The sequence below is a fragment of the Podarcis vaucheri genome (assembly GCF_965113315.1).
Source record: "Podarcis vaucheri genome assembly, chromosome: 8".
NCBI lineage: Eukaryota > Metazoa > Chordata > Lepidosauria > Squamata > Lacertidae > Podarcis > Podarcis vaucheri.
Genome location: NC_138766.1, coordinates 5,965,582 through 5,979,100, shown reverse-complemented (window position 1 = coordinate 5,979,100; position 13,519 = coordinate 5,965,582). Strand labels below are relative to the sequence as shown.

General features: G+C 46.4%; 2 protein-coding genes across 12 annotated transcripts in view; both read right to left on the bottom strand.

Moving 5' to 3' along the window:
• LOC309538548 (ankyrin repeat and KH domain-containing protein 1-like) overlaps positions 1 to 4,318 on the bottom strand; it is a 96,763-nt gene extending 92,445 nt beyond the window's left edge. For 7 of the 10 annotated variants that reach the window (XM_082234123.1, XM_082234125.1, XM_082234126.1 and 4 more), the window contains exon 1: positions 3,922 to 4,317. In XM_082234123.1, the coding sequence (XP_082090249.1) occupies positions 3,922 to 4,215 (294 nt within the window). In that variant the 5' untranslated portion in view covers positions 4,216 to 4,317. Of the gene's footprint in view, positions 1 to 3,921 lie in introns of all 10 variants that reach the window. The other 3 variants (XM_082234129.1, XM_082234124.1, XM_082234132.1) reach the window with 2 other exon arrangements.
• Positions 4,319 to 12,651: 8,333 nt separating this feature from the next.
• Positions 12,652 to 13,519, bottom strand: part of SLC4A9 (solute carrier family 4 member 9) — a 39,555-nt gene continuing 38,687 nt past the window's right edge. For both annotated transcript variants that reach the window (XR_014222978.1, XR_014222979.1), the window contains exon 22: positions 12,652 to 13,417. The gene's annotated coding sequence lies outside the window, so the exon portion shown is untranslated. The remainder of the gene's footprint in view (positions 13,418 to 13,519) is intronic.

Genomic DNA, 13,519 nt, shown 5'->3' with positions numbered 1-13,519 from the left:
CCCCCAAAAACCAAGACACAGAAGAAAACAATGGCATGGCCCTCCTTCCTTATATCAAGGGCACTACAGACAAAATCAGCAAAATCCTCCATAAACACAATATCAAAACAGCCTTCTGCACCAACCAAAAAATAGCCAATATCCTCAGAAACCCAAAAGACAAAATCCAGCTAGAAAACCAAGGGGTCTATGAAATACCCTGCAAAGTCTGCCCAGCCACGTACATTGGACAAACAAACAGACGAATAAATGCACGTATCGCAGAACACAAGAATGCCGTCAAAAAAGAAGAAAAAACTTCCTCTCTTTTCCAACACATGAAAGAAACAGGACACGAAATTAATTTTGCAGATTCCAAATTGCTCTTTAACATGGAACATCACCACAAGAGAATAATCATGGAAGCCATCGAGATAGAGAAACACCCTCACAACATGAACAAGCGTGACGACACGTCCCGCCTGCCAGACATCTGGAAATTAGCCCTCCCCACAAAAACCGACACCAGAACCAGAGGCACACAGAACGCCGTCACCAATCAACCACACCAGACCCAAACCCAGACCCTCTCCACAGACATATTACAGACTCCATCCAGTAGCCAAACTATAGTGGCACCTCCGGATGCTGCACCCCCCTGCAATCCCTACACAGATCTGGCTGGCACAAAGCACAAAACCACAGCTCGCCCCTATACACGAAGCCAAGCCAGAGCACAACTAAATGCAGCACAGCCATCTTCTCAGAAAAACTCTTCACAAGCTCAAGAGGTCAAGACACGAAAGCTTTAGCAACTAATCTACACTTAATGACCCACCCAGTGGTATTCAGAATATCACTCATGAAATCACTCAAGATATCCCTCAAGTAATTAAGGAACAAAAGAAGAAAAGGCACACTAATCTAGGAACTTCCTCTCTGCCCAGAACGTTGGAGGCTATACACCACACCCCTCAACAGTATTTATAGGAACTCAAACACCAGATTCTGCTCTGTTCCAGTAACAAGAAGCCGAAAGCACCAGCCTGAAGATGACGAGTGAGACCTCGTCGAAACGTCGCACAGACACCCCGACTCTTACACGGGAAGACACCCGAAGACACCAAAACCTGCATTCCTGTACCCGTGAAAATCTACGAAAGCATATATATATATATATATATATATATATATATATATATATAATCATGGTAGTCAAATCTTCCCTAACTATAGCACCTATTTCCCCCTCACAACACAAATTGACTTCCTCTTTAAGTTTCTTATCTGTTCCATATGAGTACAATTTTCTGAAATACATTTCAAATAATGGATTTCTGCTCCTTTCTTTGCTTCTCAAACCAACTGTTCACAAGTCTGCAAAGGGGGGAAAGCCTTAATTCCCTCCCCCTTTGATTTAGTACAACTGACATATTCTTAAAACTGCTTCTTAAAACTTCTTAAATGACCAATTCAGGCCATTCTTCACCATGCTTTAGTTATTTCTTTTCTCCATAACATGTAATATAGAGGGCTTTTGAACTATATGAGAATTAGGTCTTCTACCAAATACTGGAAAATGTTTTTCCACTTGCAAAACCTCACAACCGGATAAGGTTTTCTGGCCATAAATCTATAGAAATATTTCTATCCTAGTTTGATCAGCATAATCTGAGAACTCCAATTTATAAATACATTTCTTCTCGCCCAATTATTTATAATTGAAAATAAGGAGTTGTGTACAAAACTAGAGAATAAATGAACACCTTATATTAAAGCAATGGTGGGCTCTTTGGAAAAAGTTCATTAGAGCTTATTCAGTAAGATTAACAGTAATAGATGAAATTTCTTTGGAAAGCAGCTGGACTGCTGGTTGTGTTCTAGGACATACTTTCATTGCTAAAATAGATGTGATGGCAGCAAACCTGCTCAGAGGAGCCAAATCACATAAGCAGCATGGGGTCCAGGTTATAGACCAAAACAGGGAACACAGGTTGGATGGAGGTTCTGAACTTTCCCCCACCCATGATTTACCTACCCAGGGTTTGCTGCCCTAGTTCTCCTCCTCAGCCAAACTTCAACAATGGAAGTTGGGTAGAAAAGTGCCTGGTGAAGGGTGAAAGGAAAAGGCAGGCACAAAAACTATTTAGGTCTTATCTTCTTTTCTCTTTTGCTCTAAAAGCCTGTTTTGCACCCCAGTTTACAACTGCCCAGATCCAAGTCTAAAACAAGTCTGCCATAGTTGCATCTCATTTTGCCCTCAATAGACACAGGACAATCGTGAGGCCCAATTAACTCCCTCAAACTCCCTAATCCATGCATGGGTGCTGTTTGGACAGCAACAAAATGAACTTTTGAGGAAGACAAGTGTTCCCTAATGACAGAGATGCTGAAACAGAATGGGAATGTGCAACGAACAGAGGAATACTGAGTGACAGCCATGAAGGTAAGGGAATGAAAAGCTTGTATTTGAAATGAAAGAAACCAAATTTCTCCATTACATCCTCCCTCCCTTTGCTTCACCCACTAGTTAGACTAAACTCTCTTGGAGTCATGATTCATCTTTTCAAAGTGTTTAAATACCACATGCCCCAAGCCCCCAGGCAAAAATGATCTTAAGATTCCCCCTCCCCCAAACACAAATTCTTCAATTATGAGAGCTAAAAACCTATTTTTAATTGAAAATTGGTCTTTAAAATTTCAAGTAGCATCCTGTAAGCTATGCAGAGGTGACTTTAGAACCACTCTGCACTTGCTACAACTATTAGTAAAATCACTTATTTTATGCTATTTTAAAAGCATCTTTTATTTTAAAAGCATATTGAGTAAATCCCTACAAAATAATGTTGTGAAAAGGTTGAAAGGATACTTTCCAAAGAAAAAAAGTAAACAATGCAAGAAATTACAACAGATGTACCCAGATACTACAAACAGTATATTTACAGGGACTTTCTGACCAATCTAACTTCTAAAGCATTTCTGCAAGTCCACATTTCTCTCAGATGCGTGAAAAAAATTCTTTTTCACCAGAGGCAATGTAGCAAGTGAATATTTCAAAACTTACTGTAAATGATGGAGTCAAAGATACTTTCTTTCACATGAATTATTGGGTTAGAAAGCAGAAATATTATACTGCAACTGAAGGAGAAAAGCAATTTGCTTATAACCCTCCATCGCTACTGGAACACATTTAAGTGTAAATGGGGCAAACCACATTGTTACTTCACTAAACTTCTAGGAATTTTGTATGGAGATTTGAAATATACTCAAGTTTTGCCTTATTTACTGTGCAGGTGCAGTGCAGACATTTGTGCCAGCAAAACGCACACCTGGAATAAGCACCACAGTCTACCTACCACAGCAGAACTACGAGAACCAAACACTCTTGTCGTCCCCAAAAACTGATGGAAGCATTTGAAATGCGATTTACTATTCCCACCGATCTCTCAAAGAGAGCCTTGAGGAGACGCTAATAAGCCATCAGCACTTTCTATAATAAAATTACTCCTTGCAGGCCACGGGCGGGCGAGAGGGCAGGGAGGACGGCGCGGCAGAAGAGCGCTTCCGCCATCATCCGGACCCAAAAGCAGGTACGGAGCGGCGGGGGGGGGGGCGCAGCGAGACGGGACATGCTCGATGTTTTGTCTTCGCTTTAGTTGTTTTATCTCACAATGAACAAAGAAGGGGGGGCACTGCTTACATTAAAACCGGGTGGGGGGGGGGGAGACAGGCAGGCGTGAGTGGGGGGCGCCGCGCGCATCTGGGTGGGTCTCCACCCTCCTTTATTCCGGGGCCGGCCTGCAAGGGAGGCTTCTGAACCCTGACGGGCGGGGCTGGTACCCAAGCGCGGGAGGGAGCTCCGTTCGAGACGGCACCCTCCGGCCCCTCCTCCTCCTCCTCCAGCCTGGCGGGAGCGAAGGCCTACCTCTCCCTGCCTCTCACCTCAGACACCTCGTCCTCGTCGCTGCCGGACCCACCGCCGCCCCCGCTTCTCAGCACAGCGGCCGCCAGTTTAAAGTCGAGGGCGGCGGCGGCCCCGGCCTCCCCCGAAGTTGTTGCCGGCCCTGCCGGCCCACAGGGCCCGGCCTCGCCGAAGAGGCGCACGGCCCGCAAGCCCAGCGGGTTAGGCCCGGCCGTGGAGGCCTCGACGATGGCGGCCGGGGCAGCGCGGGGCGTCACCGAGTCTATCTCCTCATCGCCGGCGGGGGTCGGGGCGGCCGTGCCGTCCGTGAGCATCGCGCGCCGATCCAAGCTTAAGCCCGTGGGAGGAGGGGAGGGGGAAACGCCGTCTCCGTCCCCTCACAGCAGCAGCGCCACTAACTTCTCACACCCTACCTAACCCGCAGCCACCGCAATGCCCTCACCAATCCTTTCCCCTGTTCCCATTGGCCATATATTTCTAATGACCCAGCGCCATTCGACGCGGTACCTGTCACTCTGCGCCTTCGTCAGGCGCTACCTCACCCTCCCACCACCAAGATGCTTTGAGAGTACACGTCGAGGCGGTTTAGACTGCCCGCCCACCACCTTTAGGCTTGTACGCTCGCTTCCTGAAAGTGCCTCGGTATTACTAGGCCGTTCGCTTGTCAGTCAAATACTGTCCTGGAACCTTGCTATCTGAATGGACAGAAGTGCAGTCAGTCGAGATACCCTTAAGCCTGATTGTGCAGAGCGCGCGTCAATCATGCCGTGCTCCTCTTGGCGGCGTTCGATTGGCTCGGGCCTCCCTTTCGTTCCCACCTTCCTCCCTTTCAAGTTGTGGTCTCCGTCAGGGAGGACAGACTCCCCCGCCTCAAAACAGGGCGTATTGATTGGAAGCAAGGTGTGCATGTTAATTGTAAGGTCAACCTGTAACGGTCCACCTGCCCTTCCACTGCTCCGCGGGCCACTCCGTGGCGGGGGAAGTGATTGGGCGAGCCGCACGTCAGTCACGGGGACCAGAGGTCTGGTTCTCAGCCAACCTCCATCCCGCAGAAAAGCTTCCGAGTTGCCATTTTGTATGAGTTCCCCCCTCAGGCGCCGCTCGGGTCCGCGGGCGAGCCAGAAGCAGAACAGGGCAGCCTCTGGCCCTCGGCTTGCCTTGCGAAGGCGGCGGGCCCCAAAGGGCTCGACCTCAGCGCGGGGAAGCCAGGAGCTTCCGCCGATGAGAAACAAAGGTCGCCGGGTGCCCCAAGCTCCTGCGCCCACCTCCGCGCCACACGCCCCTGGACTCCCCAGGGACGAGGGTCCCGTAGTCCTTCTGGCGCCTCTGACTCTCCCCGGCCCAGCCAACCATGCCCAGTGGGCAGGGACAGGTGGGAGTTGGGAGCAGGGCCGGCCCACCCAGGAGGCAAGGTGAGGCGACTGCCTCTGGCGGCAGGATCCATGGGGCGGCAGGTCCCAATGTGGACCTCTATCCCCACCCCGCACCTGTGCTCCTGATCTAGATCTTTGCTCACTCCTTCTTCCCTGGCAGGGAGCGGAGGAGCGCCATGTTGTGGTTCACCTCAGGTGCTGAAGTGTCTTGGGCCAGTCCTGGTTGGGAGTCAAAACAACGTTTGGATGGCTACAGAAGCCGCCGCTGCCACCACCACTCTTTTGACCAGCAGCAGTTTATGGACATAGCTGTCAACTTTTCCCTTTTCTTGCAAGGAATCCTATTCGGATTCCCTTAAAAAAGGGAAATGTTGACAGCTATGATTATGGAACCCCCTGTACACAAAGTGTGTCCTCTGTAATCACTGAGTTACAGCCTCCGCCAATGCAAAGGTGCCTTGTACCAAGCCCCAACCGCTGACAGATCTTTCCAGGGTCCTTGGGAAGGCCTCTCCCAACCATGCTCCCTGAGGCTCTGCTCTTAACCAAAGATGTCATGAAATGAGCCTGGGGTCTTATGCATGCGCTTCGCCACTTGAGCTAAAGCCCTCTTCTCCACCACTCACACACAGTTAAACTACCCCAGGGCCAATAAAAATTTCTAAACTCCAGGACCCACTTGGAGCAGCAGAAAATCACTGAGTCATGAGATGGAGACGGAGTTTGGCATAATCAGTTGGCAATCAGTGTCTCTACTGAGATCTAATCCAGTTTTTGAAATCGCTAGCTCTTTTGCTACCATGCTTTCCTTGTTGCAGGGAGTTACATAGCTTGGCTTTCTTCCCATTTTAGGCTGAATCATCTGATCTAGAGGCTCTAACTGAAGAAGGTTTTTCTTTTATATCACCCTCCTTTTTTACTAGGGCCATGCATCAAATTCAGCCAAAGTCTGAATCTTGAGCCAATTCGGCAGAGTTGGGTGGAGACAGCTGCAGATCACTCATTATTGGGCCTCCCAGAGTGATCCAGAGCTGTTGGGATGTGGGTGTGCTGGAGGTTTAGTAGGAAGAAGGAGCTTTGACTTTGTGCATCTGATCCCAGCAGGAGAACACACACAGTCAGACTGACCAGGATTGAACCCTCTGCTCATCAGCTAGTGAGAAGCTTAGCAGTCCTGTGGCTTCAGGGATCTGTTTAGCCAACGTGTTCCCTACAGGGGGAAAGTGTGGTTCAGGGCGGGTGGGAGGAGCACCCTTCCTCCCTCCACCCCCTCCCAACCATATTTAGTTATTTCATAAAATTTAAACACTGCTTGATTGTTAAAAACCACAAAGCAGTTTACAAAAAGATGAAATGATAAAATCAAAAGAAACATGTCAATTCATTATACTGTAATTGATAGCAATTCTTTATTTTTATTATTTTATTATTTATTTGTATACTGCCTTATGGTATACTTTTCCCTCAGGGAAACTTTCCTTCCTTCCTTCCTTCCTTCCTCCCTCCCTCCCTCCCTCCCTCCCTCCCTCCCTCCTGTGTGCAAGGAGTTATTGTTGGTGCTAGCAATAGCCCGCTTAGAAGAATCTGGCACAACTTGTAGGCAGGGCAGGCAAGTGAGGAGACACCAAGCAGGCTGAGGCCCTGTTTTAAAAATACTAATGTATGCTGTGACAGCCGGTCCTGTACTGACTTCAGGAGTAGAGTATAAACATTTTTCTTTACACAAGAGAGTCGGCTATCTTTCAAGTCGGCTCTCTCCGTCTTACTTTCGGACTCCCAATTGGTGCGGCTGGCTGGGGGGTTCAGAGAAAGAGATAGAGCTCAGAGCCCCCCCTTTTCGGGCTGAGCAGTGGTCCACGGTCTCTCTCGTTAACCGGACCAAGAGAAAGGTAAGAAGGAGCGATAGGGAGGAGGGCAGAGATTCAGTTGCCAGGAGATTCCACCCCCTTCCCACCAGTGCACTGGATTTTCCTTTTTCCTTATACTCACGCGTCTTCTATGATGATCCCGGGATCGATGAATAAGCCGGCTGGATCCCTCTTTTGCTCCCCGGCTGAACTCCTAGGGCTTTCGATTACCGCCCGGAAGATGGCTGGGGGTCCAAAAGGATCTTCCCAGGCAAAATGGCCTGGAGCCGGCTGAAGATTTCGGGGCCCCCAGTCAGCAGCTCGGGAGAACCACAAGCCCCACGTTGGGCAGCCAACTGTTACGGCTAAAATCTGGGTGCAGGGTTACTCTGCCACCCAGCTCATCGGACTAAGTCCGTGGGTCCCTGCGGAAGAAAATGAGCTCAGCCGGACACAGGAGCAAACTGCAGAAGGTCCAAGTTTATTGCGCAACAGGTTCAAGGCGAGATTGAACCCAGCGAAAGGGGTGACATGAACTTTTGAAATTTCCCTCCATATCCCAGAATACAGTGCAAAATACATCCCAGTTACATCATGAATACATTAAGAAGAGGTTGGGTTACACAGACAGAGAAATTGAGCAAATATATTGTAGTGAAGAAGACATGCCCCCCCCCTTCCGTAACAACAACCTTAGAATGTATAGTAATTTTACACACTACCCCCAAACTCTGCTGAGCGGCAGCAGTATTCCAGGCGGTTCCAGGCATTCACCCAGGGTTGTGTTTTCATTAGAAAATCAAGGCACAGCAGAGACTGAAAACTGCAGTCTTTTATTCACATAAAGGTAAAGGGGCCCCTGACTGTTAGGTCCAGTTGCGAATGACTCGGGGGTTGCAGCACTCATCTCGTTTTACTGGCCGAGGGAGCCGGCATACAGCTTCCGGGTCATGCGGCCAGAATGACTAAGCCGCTTGTGGCGAACCAGAGCAGCGCACAGAAATGCCATTTACCTTCTCGCTGGAGAAACCTATTTATCTACTTGCACTTTGATGTGCTTTCGAACTGCTAGGTTGGCAGGAGCAGGGACCGAGCAATGGGAGCTTACCCTGTGGCGGGGATTCGAACCGCCGACTTTCTGATCGGAAGCCCTAGGCTCTGTGGTTTAGACCACAGTGCCACCCCTGAAGCCTTCATCTCAAGAGGGGCTTGTCCTTCCCAGCACCATAGCTTTTGATTCAGAGGCATCCTAAGCACCATCCCTGTATCTCTTTAACAGTCTGCTCCAGCCAGCCAGCATTATTATTGGTGCTTTTTTTCTTAAAAAATGTTTAGGGGTACTCTCATTTTGACTCAATACAATCACCATTTTATAATTCAAATTGGGGAAAATACAGTAAATGGACAAAAGTATAAAGATTCACAAAATGTTTAGGGGTATGCATACCCCTGCGTACCCCCAGAAAAAAGCACTGATTATCATTACTAACTTTGTATTATTATTTATTAAATTACTGTATCGCCCTTCACAGGGCGGTTCACAACATAAGAACAAAAATTTAGAACACAAGATATATAATAAAAGCAAGAGCTGCTGCCTTTGAATCCCTGAATGGAATTCTGCCTAATTTCTTCTTGTTCCCAGAACACCTTGCCAAAAACCTCTGTAAAAAAGGACAACTTTTTTCTTTTTTCTGTGTGAAATCACACCAACTTTGCTCAGGCAACCACCCCCTCAGTTACCAATAGGGTCTTTTTCTTGAAGGCAGCCTTGTATTGGGAAGTTTTTTATGTTTGACATTTTATTATTTTTGATATTTTGCTGGAAGCTGCCCAGAGTGGCTGGGGAAGCCCAGCCAGATGGGTGGGGTATAAATAATAACATTATTATTATTATTATTATTATTATTATTATTATTATTATTATTTTGCGATGTATCAGTTGTAGGGCCTTTGCTGCTCTGTCTGGTAGAAAAACAAGCTCAACCTGTCAGCTCACCTTAATTCTCAAAGTTCTTATTAAATCCCTGCACCCAACAATCTAAAGGGAGAAATCTGGCACCAAGGAATCTGGGGTATCCCTGTTCACCCACTAAAAAATAGCATAACTGCTCGCAGCCTGATCCTAGAAGTATGTGTGCATCAGATTGCAGCAACAACAAAAGAGAAAAACCAGAGAGGTTGCCTTGCCTCTTTCATCCCAGGACAAGTAGTCATGGCTTCAGTCTTGAACATACCGTAAGTAGCAGGACCATAGGTCCATCAAGCTCCGTATTATCTGCACACTGACTGAGAGCAGCTCTCCCATCATATTCAGTGGAAGTTTTGCTCAGCCTTACCTGGAGATGCTGGGTATTGAGTGGGCATACAGAACACATGCTCTCTCGCTGAGCTACAACCCATATACATGCTTACCATAGGAGCCAACTCCTAGTGGCCGAGGGGTCTTTGCCCCCTCCTAAAATATTTGAGCGGCCCCCCAAAATTGATGGGCACTGCTATTCAAATGGTGTGCAGGCACCATATCACGTGTTCAGTTATGTGGGGCAGGGCTTACTTGGGCCCCACCAATATATTTTTTTAAGTTGTCAGCCCTTGATGCTTACTTTGGAGTAAATACCACTAAACTCAGTGAACTCCTGAGAGAAGGCAAAATAAGGACAGTGCTTTACTAGTAATAGTTATCATTAAATAGGGACAATTGGAGCTTATGCACAGAACATGGTATTCTGTTTCATAGGCCTAGGGATTAGTCAGCTGTCTGCTTTCTGGCTTCTGTCAGGAGCTTGTCCTACACTCGAGTAGGACCCTGGCAGAGACACATGCCCAACTTGCATGTTCTCTGCCTCCTGGTCGATTGTTTGGGAGCTTCATTAGCTTTCATCAGCCTGAACATCACAGCGACCGATGCCAACAGACATCGGCACACTTAGGGATCCGCAGAGTGTTCGCAGTTGCATAACAGACCTCAACAACTCAGCATTTTGGCTAATCTACTTTATTTACATATAAACACACACGGAGCACTGCAACATAGCTCCCTCTCTCTCTAGCACCAGCCAGCAAAGAGAAAGAACAAAGGACAATAGTCCCACTTCACAGAACACGGTAACACAAACATCCTGTCTCCGTCATTTACCACTCTGTGGAGTCAAAACATACACCATCATGTGACAGACAAAAATCCCAAGACTGCAATCATGGAGCAGGAATTCTAACAGCTTCATCCACCTACAAAATCTGCCATAGGCAAGTAAAGGGTCAAGGAGAAGGAGTTTGAACCTGTTTACAGACAATTGTAATCACTTCTCTTCAAGATGGAGAGAAAGGGTCAACTTTACCTAATGAACCATTTACCAATATGGTAGAGCACTGATAGTCATTGTCATGTGGAGTTTTCAGTGTAAGTGGTTCTGACTGAGTTAACTGATCACAACCTCAAGGGTAGAATACCTTACTCCCTTGACAGTGTCCAGATCAAGGGAAGTCATACTCCTGCTCTATTCTGCCTTGGCCAGATCATACCTGGAGTATTGTGTTCAATTCTGGGCATTATTTAAGGAGGATATTGACAAGCTGGAACTTGTGCAGAGGAGGGTGAACAAGATGATCAAGGGTTTGGAAACCAAGCCTTATGAGGAACAGTTGAGGGAGTTGAGTATGTTTAGCCTGGAGAAGACAGACGAGATATAGCCTTCTTCAAATATCTAAAGGGTTGTCACATGGAAGATGAAACAAGCTTCTGCTCTGGAGGGTAGGACCTGAACCAATGGATTCAAATAATAAGAAAGGCGATTCCAACTAAACATCAGGAAGAGACCCATCTTAACCTGGTTTAGCCAGTCAGTTGAAGCTGTTGCTGGTGTGTGGCTGCTGAGATCTTCTCACAGGTGAGAGCTGAGTGCAGTGTGGGGACCAATGGTGGAAAAACACCCCCAGAAGGAGCACGTCATGTCCCCCACCAGAGGTACTAACCCTCCCCTGACACCCCATATGCCCCAAACTCATGATGCCATTAGACAAATTTACGACGTGGCTCCACTTGGGAGTATTGCACACAGTTCTGCTTGCCTCACCTCAGAAAGAAGGCTGTGGTGCCAAGAGGCAGAGATGGCCACCAAACTGGATGGCTTTATTAGAGGATTAGATAATTCAGGAAGGGCAAGGCTGTTCATGGCTGGTAGCCGTGAGGACTTATGTTTTTCCTCTACTGTTGTAGGCAGCTTGCTTCTGAAGGCCAGTTGCTCAGAATCCTAGGTAGGGAGAGTGCCACTGGCTCAGGTCTTGCTTGCAGGCTTCAAGAACAGAACGCTGGACTAGATAGGCCATTGGTGGATTCAGCAGCCTCTTGTGTACACTACGTTGCTGCTGCTGCTGCTGCTGCTGCTACACTAAGCTTCACAGCATTAGCAACCCTTTCTGAGGCCGAGTGATTCCCCACTTTATTATCAATCTCCAGTTGTTGGCAGCAAGGGGTTTCCCCATACCCCTGCAGCTTCTCATTCTTCATCATGGTTGAGGTATTAATACCACCTGATATTTAGTGAAGTAGGATTGAAATTTGGTATACTGGTTTGCTGTTTTTATTTCATTCTGCAACTCTGTATTACGTTTTCTTTTTCGGTTACGTACCTGCTTTTTCTGTTTCTACATGTTTCTGTGGGTAACACTAAAATTCAATAAAAAGTTGGAATGTTCAAAGAAAAGGCATTCAAGGGGCAATTAAACAGTAGTTCATCATTAACCCTTTAGCCGTGCTCAAGAGGAAGCAACAAAACAGGCAGGACCTGCAAACTTTATTGGGAAATGGGATTTACTTGAGAGTAAACCTTTAAAATTACCGTAATATTGACTACAGAGAAAGATGTTGCTGGATAATACATTGCCATACTGAGTGATATTTGGAAGCTCCATTTTAATTCTACTTCCATCAGATTATAGACAAGTACTTAAGGTGCTGTGAAACAACCCACCCACCCGGGATATAATGGGAAACTGCAAATTAAAGTTGAGGAGACAGAGTTTTGTGACACCTCCTTTAGCCCATAAATGCATAAAGATGTTTATGTTACATTTTCTGATTTGGGGCTTTTGTAGTCACTTGGTGTATGAATCCTGACAAAACGTAGATCACTTTGTGAAGGACAAAAAGCCTCTAGCCCTCTTCAGGTGTTACGGAACCCATGTGAAGACTGACTGTAGTGAAGAGCCTCTCGCATCTGCAGAGACTCTGTACATATATTGGAAACCAGGGTTCTAGACGTTCTCACTTGCATAAGCTCATGGCTAGGCAAGCAGTAGCAGCAGCATTCTGAACTGCTTGCAGCTTCCAAACCATCTTCAAGATAAGTCCTGGTGGCTTAGCTGAAGAAATAGAGAGCAGGGTGTGTCATCCTCAGCATATTGATCACAGCCTCCAAAGCTCCAGATAGACAACCGCTCCCTTAGAAGGCTTGCATATAAACTATTGTAAGTGATAAAAACTGGTCCAACATTTATCCCTGATAAATAAATGAATGCAGCAGCAATGACCTTTTTAGTATATTTTATTTAGCATAACTAGAGAGCCTTTAAAATGAAGCGTAAGTTGCACAGGAATGTCAATAGTTTCATAAATAAATACATCAGTGACGCCTGGGGATTGGGGGAAGGATGCAATCCAGTTCATATTTAAAGGCAAATATAACAATTTCACACTTCTTGAAACAATACATGAACTGAAACAGCTATCCTTTGGAATTCGCACTTATCCAAATTTTACAAACTGTGTTTATCAAAAGGTATACAATAGGAGAAATTGTGTATAAAAATGTACGTATTAGTGAAAATAACATATAAAATTCATTAGATTAGGAGGGACTGCTTGCAAAAATGTGTACACTAGTCAAAACCTCATAAAAATGTGTTTGAAAAGAAATTCACACTGCTGTAAAATTCTGGTGAATTTTCCTGAGGATTTTTAAAATGCAAATTTAAGATTAGAAAAATGAGAAACTGAGAGATCCTTCCATCCCTAGTGAATTCACACATGCTGACTTTCTAGACGACATGGTAGCAAAGTGGAACAAGGAACATTCCAATATGGTCTGTTCAGCACAGCAACATGCATGTGAGAGCGATGGACAGAAAGATTGCCTATGCACCCCCCCCCCCGCCTTATCAAATGCTTTGCTTTCCTCTTCCTGTGAGACCCATCACACATCAGCCATATTCTGCAGAGTATCAGAGCTCGTCTTCTAAGTGCAGGCTGTCTCCTTCCTCTGAGACTGCTTACAGGAAACAGCTTATGGGGTTGTCTGCAAATGAGAAGAGCATTATGACAGTCTTTGTCTCACACACAATTATGGCTATTCTTGTTCTGCAGCCCACTCCAAATCAAGGAAGGGCTTTGCTTCTCA